Source organism: Ranitomeya variabilis, chromosome 8 (assembly GCF_051348905.1).
Source record: "Ranitomeya variabilis isolate aRanVar5 chromosome 8, aRanVar5.hap1, whole genome shotgun sequence".
Classification (NCBI taxonomy): Eukaryota; Metazoa; Chordata; class Amphibia; order Anura; family Dendrobatidae; genus Ranitomeya; species Ranitomeya variabilis.
Genome location: NC_135239.1, coordinates 35,995,908 through 36,010,915, shown reverse-complemented (window position 1 = coordinate 36,010,915; position 15,008 = coordinate 35,995,908). Strand labels below are relative to the sequence as shown.

Below are 15,008 nucleotides of genomic sequence, written 5' to 3'. Positions count from 1 at the left end.
CCTCTGACATATTCTTGTCTCAAGGTCGAGCTATAAGTAGCCCATCAGAGAAGCAAAAGCAGAGTGCCCACTCAGAAAGTCATATACAAACAAGAGGAACAAGAGTAATCAGGTGCAATTAATAAATACAAATTTTATTGAAAGTTCAAAGGCCCAATAGATCACCACAATCAGTCAAAAGCCAAATAAGAACAAATACAGAAAAAGGAGACAAACGGTAACAAATAAAGGGGTAATTCATTACTACTGCCTGATTAAATAAGTAGATCCATATACATTTAAGGTGCCTGTGCAAAAGTGCATCATATTACTGAGGTAAGATCCCCTTTCTGATAAGTAATGCCGTTACATTCAGAGCGGTTATACAGAGAGGAGTTACCAGCAGGCAGAAGAATGAAGACCCCAGGTGGGGTGTTAGTTGGCCCCCAAACAGCCCCGACGCGCGTTTCGCGTGCTTCCCGCACCGCTTGATAAAGATAAAGAGCGGACACGTACGAGTAACGATTAGCTAGATAGACAACCCTGGCTGCTGCATTAAGGATGGACTGGAGAGGGGAAAGTCGAGTGAGGGGGAGGCCAATTAATGGAGCGTTACAGTAGTCCAGTTTGGAGTGGATCAGGTCGACAGTGAGGGTTTTTGTTGTTTCCATGGTGAGAAAAGGATGCATTCTAGAGATGTTCTTTAGGTGTAAGCGGCATGAGCGGGCAATAGATTGTATATGGGATGTGAAGGAGAGATCAGAGTCAAACATAACACCCAGACAGCGTGCCTGCTGCCGGGGTGTTATTATTATGGTGCCACCCACGGAGAGGGAAATGTCAGATTTAGAGAGGTTAGTAGATGGCGGGAGCAGAAGAAGTTCGGTTTTGGAGAGGTTGAGTTTCAGATAGAGGGCGGACATGATGTTGGAGACTGCGGACAGACAGTCAGTGGCGTTCTGTAGTACAGCGGGGGTAAAGTCAGGGGATGACGTGTATAGTTGTGTGTCATCGTCATAAAGATGGTACTGAAAGCCAAATCTGCTGATGGTCTGTGCAATTGGGGCCGTGTAGAGCGAGAAGAGAAGGGGGCCAAGGACTGAGCCCTTAGGTACCCCGACAGTGAGAGGAAGAGGAGACGAAGTGGAGCCGGAGAACAGAACACTGAAGGAGCGGTCAGAAAGATAGGAAGAGAGCCAGGAGAGAGCAGTGTCCTTAATACCAAGTGACTGGACCCTAGAGAGTAGGAGAGGGTGGTCAACAGCTTAAAAGATGCATAAAAAAAGCAGCAAACAAAAAATGCAGCAAAAACGCAAAGTGTGAACATGGTCTTAGGATTCAGTTTTGTTTGCTTTCTTATAACTGCTCCTGTGTAATTTGCAGACATATGGCCAGGTGATATTCAGCAAGCAAAGCCAAATTCTAAGGCCACGTTCACACGTTCAGTATTTGTAAGCCAAAACCAGGAGTGGGTGATAAATACGGAAGTGGTGACGTGTTTCTATTATACTTATATTATACAATTTGCTCTGACAGCTGGATATCGGCTATCCCGACTGATGGCGACACAATCTTTTGCCTAATCAGTGCTTGGAGTTAATCACAATCTTTGTGATTTTGGTAGTCCAAATGGTATTGAAATCTGGGTTTTTTTCAGGACATGGACTCAAAACTGTAATGTTTTGCTCTCCAAGCCACGTGATTGTCCCTTTTTGACTTGTAACACGGTCTCCATCATGTTGGAGAAAGCATTATTCATCATCACATTCCTCATGGATCGGTGGGAGAAGTTGCTCTTGGAAGATATTTAGATTTCATTCATTACAGTGTTTTAGGCAAAATTTGGAGTGAGCCCCCTCCAGTGATGAAAAACAACCCCACACATGCATGGTGTCAGGAGGCTTTACTGCTGACATGACACAGGACTCATGGTAGCGCTCACCTGTTCTTATCTGGATGGCTGCACAGGTTGCACCAATGGTATGTCCGCCGCTGCTCCAGCAACTTTTTCTCTGCCTATCTGTTAAAGGGAACCTGTCACCCCCAAAATCGACGGTGAGCTAAGCCCACCGGCATCAGGGGCTTATCTACAGCATTCTGGAATGCTGTAGATAAGCCCCCGATGTAACCTAAAAGATGAGAAAAAGAGGTTAGATTATACTCTCCTGGGCGGGCGGTTCGATCCGATGGGCGTCCCGGTCCGGGGTCTCCCATCTTCTTACGATGACGTCCTCTTCTGGTCTTCGCTCTGCGGCTCCGGCGCACTTTGTCTGCTCTGTTGAGGGCATCGCAAAGTACTGCAGTGCGCAGGCGCTGGGCCTCTCTGACCTTTCTCGGCGTTTGCGCATTGCAGTACTTTGCTCTGCCCGCAACAGGGCAGACAAAGTACGCCGGAGCCGGAGCCACAGCATGAAGACCTGAAGAGAACGTCATCTGATGAAGATAGGAGGCCCCGGACCGACCGAGACACCCATCGGACCGGGACCGCCCCTGGGTGAGTATAATCTAACCTCTTTTTCTCATCTTTTAGGATACATCGGGGGCTTATCTACAGCATTCCAGAATGCTGTAGATAAGCCCCTGATGCCGGTGGGCTTACCTCACCCTCGATTTTGGGGGTGACAGGGTCCCTTTAAAGACAGTGTGCACTTAACCTAATTTTTGCTAAACCCCTGTCCATTCTCATTAGTCTATTTGTTTTATTCTTGTCCTACTATTTTAGGTCAGTAGCTATGTGTAATGTTTCCAGGTGGGTTGTCTCATCACTGCGTCTCTTCAGCTCCTATTAGCTCCGCTCATCTCTTTCCAGGCAGCTGCATCAATAATTAACATGTCTTATGCTAGTACTTGTACTCGGAGGATCTGATCCCACCAGCAGATTATCGTCAGCAACTGTCTATCGTGGGACAATCACAGAAACACGATTCTCATGTATCGGTTTTGGCAAATCATCTGAAGTTTTAGGAACAAGACGGAACATTTGAAGAGCCATCTGCTGGCCTCCAGGCAAACTTATATGTAGATTAGGGCGGTCTCATATGAACCAAAATATGGTCTGTAATTAGTTCATAACTTTTCAAGTTGGTAGCTTGTAGAGGAGGAAAATAATATCACAGACTGGAAGTTACATTATGTTAGTCACTAGGACACAACCATTTAATTGTGGTATGATGACCTACAAATGTACCGTAATTACTGGGGATGGATGGCGTGTTGTACATGTGTCATTGAGAACAAATGAAAGGTTTGATTCATTGTGGCCGATGCATCAAAGCTTTTACACCACAAAATTGTCATTACACGATTGAAAAGTCACCTAATTTTTGTCTCACGCTGAGTTGGGCAAAAATTTTGAAAATTTTGGCACCAGTTAGAATCCGCTTTACTAAAATAGGTGATGCTGGGAAGCAAACAGGTTGTGGCTACACCTGCCTGTCCAATTAATTAAAAGTGACGGTGTTTTATACCCCGGATATGCCACTCCAGTCATGACTGGAGTTGCATTTCTGGAGAGGTGCACCTAGGCACATGCCACCAAAGTCTTTGAGTGGCATGCGCCTTTTAATGAATTTGACGCCTTGTTGCCCAGTAGGATTGGTGTAGCATGTGCGTGTGAAATGCAAGTCTTAATAAATCGGACCCTATCTGTCCATTGAATTAATTCTTCACGTTTATGAACCAGCTGATCCACAGAAAGGTACCAAACACCCTTTGAAGAGAAAGCCTAAAGAGGGACATTTATTATCGTGTTTGGGGGAATTTTTTTAATGCAAATTGTGACATGTCTTTATTGTAAATGCCTTAAACGAAATTATCAACGTTCTTTTAGTACCTATGCCAAAATTTAACATTGAAGATAAAATGGGGCATGGTCTACCTTTTATTGTCGTGAAGTACGACATTCTTAAAATGTAATTCTACATAAGTCGCAAAAAAAAAAGTTGCATATTCTAGACAGGTCGTAGATGTCTTTAAAAAAAGATAACAGTTAAGTACATTTCTATGATATCCTCTTAAGGTACCGTCACACTCAGCGACGCTGCAGCGATATATACAACGAGCCGATCGCTGGAGCGTCGCTGTTTAGGTCGCTGTAGAGACGTCAAACACAGCAGCTCCAGAATGATGCAGGAGCGATCCTGTGACGTAATGGCGACTCACTTCTCGTTCTCGCTGGTTGTTAGCTCCATGTAAAACATTGCTGACATCGTTGCTTTTCATGTCAAACATGGCGATACACGCCGACCTGATGACGAAATAAAGTTCTGGACTTCTAGCTCCGACCAGCGATATCACAGCAGGATCCTGATCGCTGCTGCGTGTCAAGCACAACGAGATCGCTATCCAGGACGCTGCAACGTCACGGATCGTTGTCGTTCTCATTGCAAAGTTGCTGAGTGTGAAGGTACCTTTAGACTATGTTATTTGCTGACATCTCAAAGGTCGAGAGATCCTCACCGATAAGGAGAATGGGGTCTAACGGCTCTCATACCACCACTCACAAATTCTGCCCTCCCCCATTTAATTTAGTTAGGAAGTGTCGGGTGTACAGTAGTAGTTGGCTTTTTCTGTAACTCCCTTGAATTTCAGTAGAATGGTCAATGTGACTTAATGCATGGCAGTCATGAGATCCTCTGTCTTTCAGAATTGAGTTCTGATCTGTTACACATTTTGGCATACCTTGTATATACGCCATAAATCTGTTGGTTGGAAATGATGAAAAGGCATTAGTTTATTAAAAACAATCTCACTGCCCTGGTCCAGTGTCCAGTCTAGTCCTCTGTGACAGTCGTATCAAAACATTATTCACCTCTGCGGCTGGCATCCTTAACCCATCATTCTGGGCATCTCTAATCTTCTCTAAGCTCACGTGATGCCATGATGTGCATCATGATAATGCCTCATAAGATGGTGGGCTTAGTAATCGTCAGAGTCTTGAAGAATCCCAGGTCCAGTATGCCGACCTCAGAAGTGAAGTCTGTCCTGTCCTACTGTCACCAATGCCTGGACACCGGACCAAGGCAGCATAAATCGTTTTGTTCAATTCTGTTTTTTAATATATGCAAAATACAAAGTTTGATAAAGTTCATTTTAAGTACATTTTATTAATTTCAAAACGTATAAGGGATGTCTACCTCTCTAGAAATACATATCTGAATTCTTAGAAAAACAGCACAACTCAAGTTATGTCTGTTTTATTGGTTATATTGAGGCTGCGCTCCATTGAAGTGAATGTTGTAGAGCAGCAATACCAGGCACAACCTGTAGGTATGGCTGGCATTGTATCTGGAAAAAGGCAGCCATGTTTTTCCAATTCCAGACAATATCTTAAAAACGGAAGAACCTTTCAGAATCTGTTTGTCAGGATTGATTATGTAAAGTCCTGTAGTATGGTTTCTGGGCGTTTCCCGCAGATATCGGTGGCGAGATACTTGCTTCTAATGAAACTTTTCTTTTCTCCTGTGTAACTTGTGAAGCTTGCGAGCTGCTGGATTCTCTGGAGACTTTCTTGTAAGTGGTCGGTAAAGTGACGGGAATGGTCGTGGTTGTTTGTATAGACCGGCTCGTAACCGTCTTGGCATCTTCGATAGATTTCTTGAGCCTCAAGTGAGCCCTTTCCAAGTCCTCTCTTTCTTTTTTGCTTTCCTGCAAAAATTGAGCCAGCTGGGTGTTTTCTTTTGATAGATCTCGCATTTTTCTCTCCATGTCCTTGAGTTGAGTCTGCATCTCGGATTTTTGCTGCTGTGTCTGTACAATGATAGGAACCATTTCTCGGAGCTGCACGGAGAGAAGGTGGTTGTCCTCTTTCAGATGAGAACACTGGTCTTCCTGCTCATATAGCTCCTTGATGATGTCCTTGGTCATTTTGCCTTTAAATCTTGGATTCCCTTCTAGGCCCAGGTCTAATCTAAGTTTCTTCACAGTTCGGTGAAGATTCTTGTTTTCGTTGGTCACTTCTTTAAGCTTGGCTTTCAATTCCTGTATCTGGGAACGTGAAGACACCTCAAGTAGCTTCAGCTTGTCTCTGGCTGATTCCTCTCTTCGGAGGGCATCATCTCTTTCCTTCTGACACTTCAGCACAATTCGACTTACTTCATATGACGACATGTAGGACCTAACCAGAGGGTGCCTGGATGGATCGGAGAGGCTGACGTCTGAGGAGGATCTAAGAAAAAAAGATATCAAGTCATCTGCTAAACATCACAGTAGAATTACATATTTTACTGAATCTCATTCATGCACTGGGTGAAAACTCTGCAGTGTAACTTAATCCATGGTGAGAATTGTAAATTTCCAGCAAGTAAGGTTCCAGATTTCACCCTTTGAGGCCGGTTTCAAATGTCCTGACATTTCCGGTTCCAGAAAAACGATTCTGGAGATGTCAGTGTCTGTGTATGTAATACTTGCGGCACACATGTGGTGTGGCAACTGTGGGACTATTACTCCCATCAGCCTACACCTGCTGCCGTTAATAAGTGACAGCAGGAGCAGCTGATGGGAGTATTTCTCACCCACTGCCTGCGCTATAAATAAATGAAAAAAAAATGGCGTGGGTTCCCCTGATCTACTATAACCAGCCAGGCAAAATTTACAGCTGGGCGCTGCAACTCAGCTGTCAGCGTTAGCAAGGCTGGTTGTCAAAAATGGGGGGAACCCAATCATTTTTTTTAAATTTATTTAAATAATTAAAAAATACAGCATTGGTACTCCTCTATTCATGATAACCAACCTTGCTGAAACTGACAGCTGAGATTTGCAGCCCCCAGCTGTGAGTTTTGCCTAGCTGGTTATAGAAAATACAAGGGAACCCACGCTGGATTTTTTATTTATTTATAGTGCAGGCAGCGGGTGATGAATACTCCCATCAGCTACTCCTGCTGTCGCTTACTAGTGGCAGCAGGTGTAGGCTGATGGGAGTAATAGTCCCATCAGCCGCCGCTTGCTCTCATTGTTATCACTTTAATATAACTCATCATTCTCCCCTACTCACGCTGGTCGCTGACAGAGCAGGGGAGAATGATGAGCCGTCCTCAGCACCTGGCGACGGGCAACAGCGTTAACTGTACCGCTGCTTCTCAGGCACCAGGACACGTCTCATTGATGACATCCCAGTGTGCCATCCATGTGCACGTGTGACACACGTAGACCAACTGAAATCTACATTGCTGTGCACATGTCCGTGTGTTTTCATGGACCGTGTGACCCACACATAGAAATGTCCGTTTTTACCGCCAGCACAGGCCACAAAACGTCATGCACACGAATGACACACTGAGATGTCATCCGTATGACACACAGAGACACTAGGGAAGCATCGGTACAGTAATCACTGTTCTCAGGTGCTGAAGACAGCTCTCATCATTCTTCCCTGCTCTGCCGGCAATCAGCGCGAACAGGGGAGAATGATGAGAGTTATATTCAAGTGAGAACAATGACATCAGGCGACGGCTGATGGGGCTATTACTCCCATCAGCCTACACCGGCTGCCCCTAATAACAGTGGCCGCAGGCGGGTGATGGGAGTATTCCTCACCCACTGCCTGCACTGTAAATAAATGAAAAAAACGGCTTGGGTTCCCCCGTGTTTTTGATAACCAGCCAGGGAAAACTGACAGCTGGGGGCTGCAATCCTCAGCTGTCAGTGTTAGCAAGGCTGGTTGTCAAGAATAGAGGTGTCCCCACGCTGTTTTTTTTTTTTTTAATTATTTAAATTACAAGCAGCCTTGCTAAAGCAGACAGCTTGGGGCTGATATTCTCAGGGTGGTAAGGAGCCATGGATATTGACCCCCCAGCCTAAAAACAGCAGCCCGCAGCCGCCCCGAAAAGCCACGTCAATTAGCTGTGCCAATTCTGGCTCTTTGCCCAGCACTTCCCACTTGCCCTGTAGTGGTGGCAAGTTGGATTTATATTTGTGAGGTCAATGTCACCTTTGTATTGTCAGGTGACATCAAGCCCACGGATTAGTCATAAGGAGGAGTCTATAAGACACCTATCCATTACTAATCCTATAGTTATCTGTTAAATAAAGACACGACCAGAATAAAAAGGACTTTATTCTGGCTGTGTCATTATTTACCATACAACTATAGGATTAGTAATGGATAGGTGTCTTACAGACACATCTCCATTACTAATCCGTGGGCTTGATGTCATCTAACAATACAAAGGTGACCTCAACCCTGCAAATATGCAGAGCATGGGAAAATGATGAGAGCTGACTTCAGCTCCCGGCAGCGGGGAACAGCGCTTGCTGTACCGCTGCTTCTCTGGCACCCATCCGTGTGGTACTGATGCGGCACATGTGTGCAAGTATCACACACAGACACACACACTATGATCTCTAGTACCAGAAAAGACGGATGTGTGAAACCGGCCCGAGGATGTGTTCCCACAAGTTTTTGGTGACTTTTGGATGCTACATATTTTCGCTTTACAAAAATCTGTGTCTTACAGTTTCAGCAAAGTGGATGTGTTTTATGTTTTTTTTTTCGCAGTGTAAATCGACCCACAGTGCTTGTTTCAAATCCACAAAATGTCAATTTCTCTTGTGAGTATACAGAGTTTTATGTGAAGATATTCCCCATCAAATTGCATTAGATGCGGAAAATCCGCAGGTAATCAAGTGCGACTCCCCTGCTGAAATGCACTAAAAAGATGTATAATTCGCACAAGACTATATCAGTAAAGTTTGCCAAAGCCGAATATCAGCAATATAAAAAACGAAGCAGCTTTATTTAAAGTATAACATAGCAAAAAGAGACAAAAACTGTAAAGATAAAAACACGTGTTAAAGCGCATTAAAAACGCAACGAAAAAAATGCAAATAATTTTTGCTTTATAGATGCAGAAATGCTGCTGCAGCGCCCCAGAGTCCTGGTCGTTGCAGTGCTGTGGCTTCGCCGCTAAGGGGAGCCATGGTACGTTCGATGGCACCGAAGGAGTTCCTCCAATCAGGTATCACAGACACCAATATGTTTCACAGCTGGGCCTCCGGGGGGAGCTAAGGGTGCTATTCATTAGGCCACTCCCCACCATAGTGGGTAAACTGGGGGTCAGGCAGGAAGTTAGACAGAACGCTGACGGGATTGAACGGAGCAACACCCTGTGGCAGGGGGTGTTGTGAAGGGAGAGACTGTAGGGTCTCTGCCAGGGGTGGGATCCTGGCAGAGGCTTGGCATTGAAAGAACGTAACGGGTCCGCGCAGGCTCCTGGAAGCGGCGGGACTCAAGAAAGGACTAGAAGCGAGATAGATTGTGCTGAGTGAGAAACGAGATCAAGCAGAAGGAGAATACCAGCAGGGGTTTTGTTGAAAGAGGCAGCACCCTGCTGAGGCGCAATACCGGTGGCCGGAACGCCGAGGGAGTGGATTAGAATACAGCTTCAAGCCATACTCCAAACAGCGGCAGGACAGTCGGTCTCAGGCGGGCTGTCTACCACATATCACCTATGAAGTCTTGGGGGGCAATTGCGGGAGAGGGGCGACTCTAGGGTCCCGGAAGAACTCCAGGCCTACCTGACAAACGGGTGCCATTCCAACCTGAATACAGGGAAGGGGTGGATTACAGAGGAACATCAAATCGAGTTGTGAGGGAACTTAAGAAACAGACACAACCGTTGTGGGGTTACTTTCCGTGAGCACAGCAGGGAAGGACTACAACACATAGCGCTAGAAGGAAGGCACAGATTTCCACCTGAGAGGAGAACTCTGGAGGTGCCATTGGACCGGCCGGACTTGCGTAGCCTGGTGAACCGTGTTCTGGACTGAGGACTCAGAGATCTCCAGTAAAGAGGTAAAGAGACTGCAACCTGGTGTCCTCGTTATTTACCGCGACCTGCACCCCACAACTGCACCGCTATACCACCGTTAACAGCACCTATTTGCAACGGACGTCCCCCACTGACAGACAGGGCCACGGACCGGGTCTAGCCACCGTGACAACCCTGAGACTGAGAACTAGAGGCCCGGCTCCGGGTACCCCTCGGCCCTGCGGCGGTGCGGGGGCGCCGCACTGCAACATCAAAAAGTCTGGAATTACTCATCGTGGGAACGTAGCTTTGCAACGCAGAGGGTAAAAACAGTGGCAAATAATCAGTATTTCTACAACAAAATCTGCAAAATTTGGTGCTGATTTTGTCAGGGCAAAATTCCTGCACCAAATCAGTTTCATAAATGTAAACCATAGTCCACCCAGAACCAATAGGGTATGTGCACACATTCAGTATTTGCAACAGGTTTTTCGAATGCAAAAAAAAAAAGTATTGTCAGCAAAAACCTTGCATAAAAGAAGCATTTTTTTCTGTATTTCTGCAGGTGTTTTGATGTGTTTTTGAATGGGCGAAACACGCTGTGAAACCACTGAAAGTATTGGCATGCTGCAGATTTTTATTTTTTTTAAAAAAGCACTGGTGGATCAAATCTGCAAGGAAATAATAAGCTTCGTGTGCATGAGATTTTAGAAATCTTATTCTTTTTGCTGGTACCGTCAAATGCTTCATTTTTTTCAGCTGGATTGATACACAGAAAAATATGCAACGTGTTAAGAAACCCATACATGGTGGATTTGCATGCAGATGCTTATTTCAGCACTAGCAAAATGGATGTCAGTTTTACGAAATCTCATGCACATGCTGTGAAAAAGATCTGCACCAGGAACTGACATGTAGTGTGGATTTTATGTTAATTTATGCTGCATAGTGGCTTTCACCTTTCACAGTACACAGGGCAAAAATCTTTGCTGATGCAGGTTTTTAGTCACACTGGTTGTGCCCTGAGGGTATGTGCACACGCTGCGGATTTTTCACACGCTGCGGATCCGCCGCAGTTTTCCCCAAGTTTACAGTACCATATAAACCTATGGGAAAAAAAAAACGCTATGCACATGCTGCGGAAAAATCAGCGCAGAAACGCAGCAGATTATTTTCCGCAGCATGTCAATTCTTTGTGCAGATTCCACAGCGGTTTTCAACCTGCACCAATAGGAAAGTGCAGTTGAAAACCCGCAGAGGAATCCGCAGAAGAAACCGCGAGAAAATCCGCAGTGAAAACCGCAGTGGTTTTGCACTGCGGATTTTCCAAATCCGCTGCGGAAAAATCTGCAGCAGAATCCGCAACGTGTGCACATACCCTAAAGAGCTGAACATTATTTTGAACACTGTTTTAGGCTTACTGCAAACAATGTAAACACAATCATGAAAACATGTTATCCTACATATATATAACACTATCAAAATAAACTATACTTATATTTGTGACTGCAGATTTATACAGATCTATCTACGTTTTATAGTAGATTATCTTGTAATAGTCACAAAGTGCTACTCTCTTATTGTCCCTGCAATCAGTGCGACCAGGCAACGCTGATTAGACTTGTATCACCCGCTGTGTAGCGCGTATTAAAGAAAAAAAAATGGAGTGCGGTCCTCCTTAATTTTCCTAACCAGCTAAGGGAAAGTCAACAGCTGGGGGCTGATGTTAATATTCTGGGAAGGGGCCAATAGCCATAACGGTTATGGCTATTAATATCAGCTCACAGCTGTTTGCTTAGCCTTTACTGGTTATTATAGGGATGACCCCATGAGAAAAAAATGACTTGGGGTCCCCCTATATTTGGTAACCAGCTAAGGCTAAACAGGCAGCTGTGGGATATTAATAGCCTAGGAAGGGCCATGGATATTGGCCCCTTCCAGACCAAAAACATCAGCCCTTAGCCTCCCCAGAAATGGTCCTTCCATTTGATGTGCCAATTCTGGTGCTTAGCCTTCGCTCTTCCCACTTGCCTGATGATTTGGCAAGTGGGGTAATAGTTCTGGGTTTGATGTCAGCATTTTTGTGTTCGCTGACCAAGCCCATGGGTTAGTAATGGAGAGGCATCTATAAGACACCCCCATTACTAACACCATAGTCAAATTTAATAAAGACACAGAGAGTAAAGTCCTTTAATAGAAATAAACACAAAATCCTTTGATTGAAATAAACACTCCCCGACCTTTTACCCATTTATTCACCAAACAATAAAAAAGCAAAGGTATATTTACTATCGGAGGAAAGGAAAATATTAGTGATGAGCGAGTATGCTCCTTACTCGGGTTTTCCGAGTATTTTGGGAGAGCTCGGAGATTTAGTTTTTGTCTCCACAGCTACATGATTTGCAGTAGCTAGACAGCCTGAACACATGCAGGGATTGCCTATTTGTTAGGGAATCCCTACATGTATTCAGCCTGTCTAGCAGCCGCAAATCATGTAGCTGCGGAGACAAAAACTAAATCTCTAAGCACTCCCAAAATACTCGGAGAACACCCGAGCATGCTCGGAAAACCCGAGTAACGAGCATACTCGCTCATCACTAATATTTACCTTTCCTCCGATAATCCACTAATGTTCATGTTCCGCAATGATCCAGATGGTTTGCTGAGCGGTCCCATCAGTGATGGGACAGCTTACGACGCCAGCCAGAACACACTGAGCTGAGCATAAGAACCGCTGCCTGTGACCGTCGGTATCCTTAATGATGTCACCGCCGGTCACACGCATCTGCGCTCTCATGCTCAGCTCATTGTGTTCTGGCTGGCATGCGGTCGCAACATTGATGTAAAAAAACAGCTGACATCGACCCCACAACTATTACCCCACTTGCCACTGCACCAGGGCAAGTGGGAAGATCAGAGGCTAAGCACCAGAATTGGCGCATCTAATGAAAGCATCATTTCTTGGCCAGCTGAGGGCTGATGTTCTTAGTCTGAGAGGGGGCCAACATCCATGGCCCATTCTTAGGATATTAATATCAGACAGCAGCTGTCTGTTTAGTCTTTGCAGGTTAATAAATATGGGGAGACCCACGTTACTTTATGGGGTCCCCTTGTAATTACCAGTAAAGGCTAAGCAAACAATTGTAAGCTTATATTAATAGCCTTGCAACCTTTATAGCTATTGTCCCCTTCCTAGAATATTAACATCACCCCCAGATATCGGCTTTCCCTCAGCTGGTTATGAAAATTAAAGGGGATCCCACACCATTTTTATTTATTTAAATAAATAGAAGTGCAGAAAAATAAGCACACTAAGCACTGATTAGAAATCACACAAACATATTTCTATATATCATGTTCCTCATCGCTGTCTATCTTTGAACATTTTTAATACATAAAACTAGTTAATTTCTATGCTGAATTTGATTCCATACATGTCATACTGGCAGCACCCGGACACACAGATGGCACACTGACACGAACCACGGAACTCACCCATCACCAGGACATGTGAAGGAGGCCTTACACCCATAGGAGCTTTTACTACCCCCCATGTTATATTCTTAGACAATAATATGGAGTTGGCTCCTTCGCAGTTACAACAGCTCCTAATATTTGGGAAGACTTACTACAAAATTTTGGAGGCTCCTGTGGGAATTTTTGCCGCTTCATCTAAAAAAGCATTTGTGTGGTCAGACCCTGATGTTGGGAAGAGGCCGGGCTCAAAATCTGCGATCTAGGTTATCCCAAAACTGTTGGATGGGGCTGAGCTCTGCTGGATGTTTTTTCCACCTAACCCTCCCAACCATGTCTGTATGGACCTTGTGCACTTAGGGCAGTCATGGGGAAAAGCAAAGGGTCTTCCCCAAATGGATGTTATACACTGGAGGGGGGGCGAGGGGCTGGATGCTATACAAAGGGGACAATGGACTGAATGTAAAGCATTAATTCAGTTATTAAAATGTCCCAATACTATTCTCTATATAGTGTACACTATGAGGCAGTTAGCTCCAGGTCAGCAGAGCTGCCGGTTGAGAGGAGCATTGCAATCCGAAGATGGTCCACACTTCAAAGGCGTGTGAATTTTTCCTTATACGTACGACATGTTTGTTTTTTTAAGTGTAGAACTATACAGTAAAAATGCGTTAATCTATGATCCAAAGAGTCTGATAATGCAATTATATAGACATGCATGTCATGTGGAATTTAGCAGAAGCAGAGATTACAAAAGAATATATCCTAATTAAATTATATATATGACAATCAGCTCCATTTGATGCAGGTTACTCTGTACATTCAGTATATATTTACGTAGACGCGTAGGGACATAAAAAGCTATTTTAACGTTGTGCAAATAGAAATAAAATAAACTTACTAATATACTTTAATTATAAAATCTGCATCAAAGTCCCAGCGTCCTGGCAGCTTCCCTCCTCTCTGTGTCAGTAATGTCAGGAGGTTGGTTGTCAGGGTCAGTACATTAGATAAGCTTCGCCCCTTCATCACGTGACGAAACTTGTGTCACAACCAACGAGAGGGTGGAGCGGCCAAGGCAGAAAAAGGGCCACTAAAATTAAGACATGTGTGCCGATTTCATAATTAATGTATATTACTAAATTCAATAATTTTCCCTTTTTTTCCTTCAGATCGGTCAAATAACATTTTACGGCCCTTTAAAACTTGCTAATTGGTGTCTCTCTCCGTGGATCAAAACCATACACCAATTTTAAGCTATTATAAATGTAAGCAAATATTTCATAGCTACGGAAATATAATCTAGTCTCAAACAAAATAATATAAAATTGCACAAACAATACTAATATGGAGCGATATGACAATACATTGGATGTAAATTCTCCGCCGGTCATGGGATTTACTAGGGCTGAAAATGGTGGAAGGGTAACAATGGAAAATGTCTATTCTGCAAATGGTGAAAGTTTAGGAAGTTGTTTATGCAACTTTTTAACTATTTTTCTCCATACACCATATATAAATATATAAGACCGTATCTTACCTGCCAGTCACTGAACTCATTTCATAGGAGTCTATAGAAATCTTGTGTGCAGGTATTGGAGCACAGGAGCTGGATAATTACACCTGGAGGATTGTGGAAGCGAAACCTCATCCCGGCTGACAGCTTCGCTTACAGCTGCTGTGTAGAGTTACTGTCATTAACTAAGAAGAGACCCTCCTGGTTACAGGGACTCTGCAGACATCACACTAATTGATGCATGCTTACATCTTGATGGGAGACTTGAGAGCTGCCTACAGTTACCGGATTCT

At 44.3% G+C, this 15,008-nt stretch overlaps 1 protein-coding gene across 2 annotated transcripts; it reads right to left on the bottom strand.

Annotated features, from left to right (window-relative positions):
• Window positions 1-5,080: 5,080 nt before the first annotated feature.
• Window positions 5,081-15,008, bottom strand: LOC143788657 (uncharacterized). Of its 2 annotated transcripts, none has more exons than XM_077278478.1 (2): window positions 14,740-15,008; window positions 5,081-6,145 (listed from the first exon to the last, which is right to left on the bottom strand). In XM_077278478.1, exons 1-2 carry the CDS (start codon window positions 14,757-14,759, stop codon window positions 5,341-5,343), a joined length of 825 nt encoding a protein of 274 aa, XP_077134593.1. In that variant the 5' UTR covers window positions 14,760-15,008; the 3' UTR covers window positions 5,081-5,340. The 2 variants fall into 2 exon arrangements, with proteins under 2 accessions (XP_077134593.1, XP_077134594.1); XM_077278479.1 differs by lacking the exon at window positions 14,740-15,008 and adding an exon at window positions 6,971-7,317.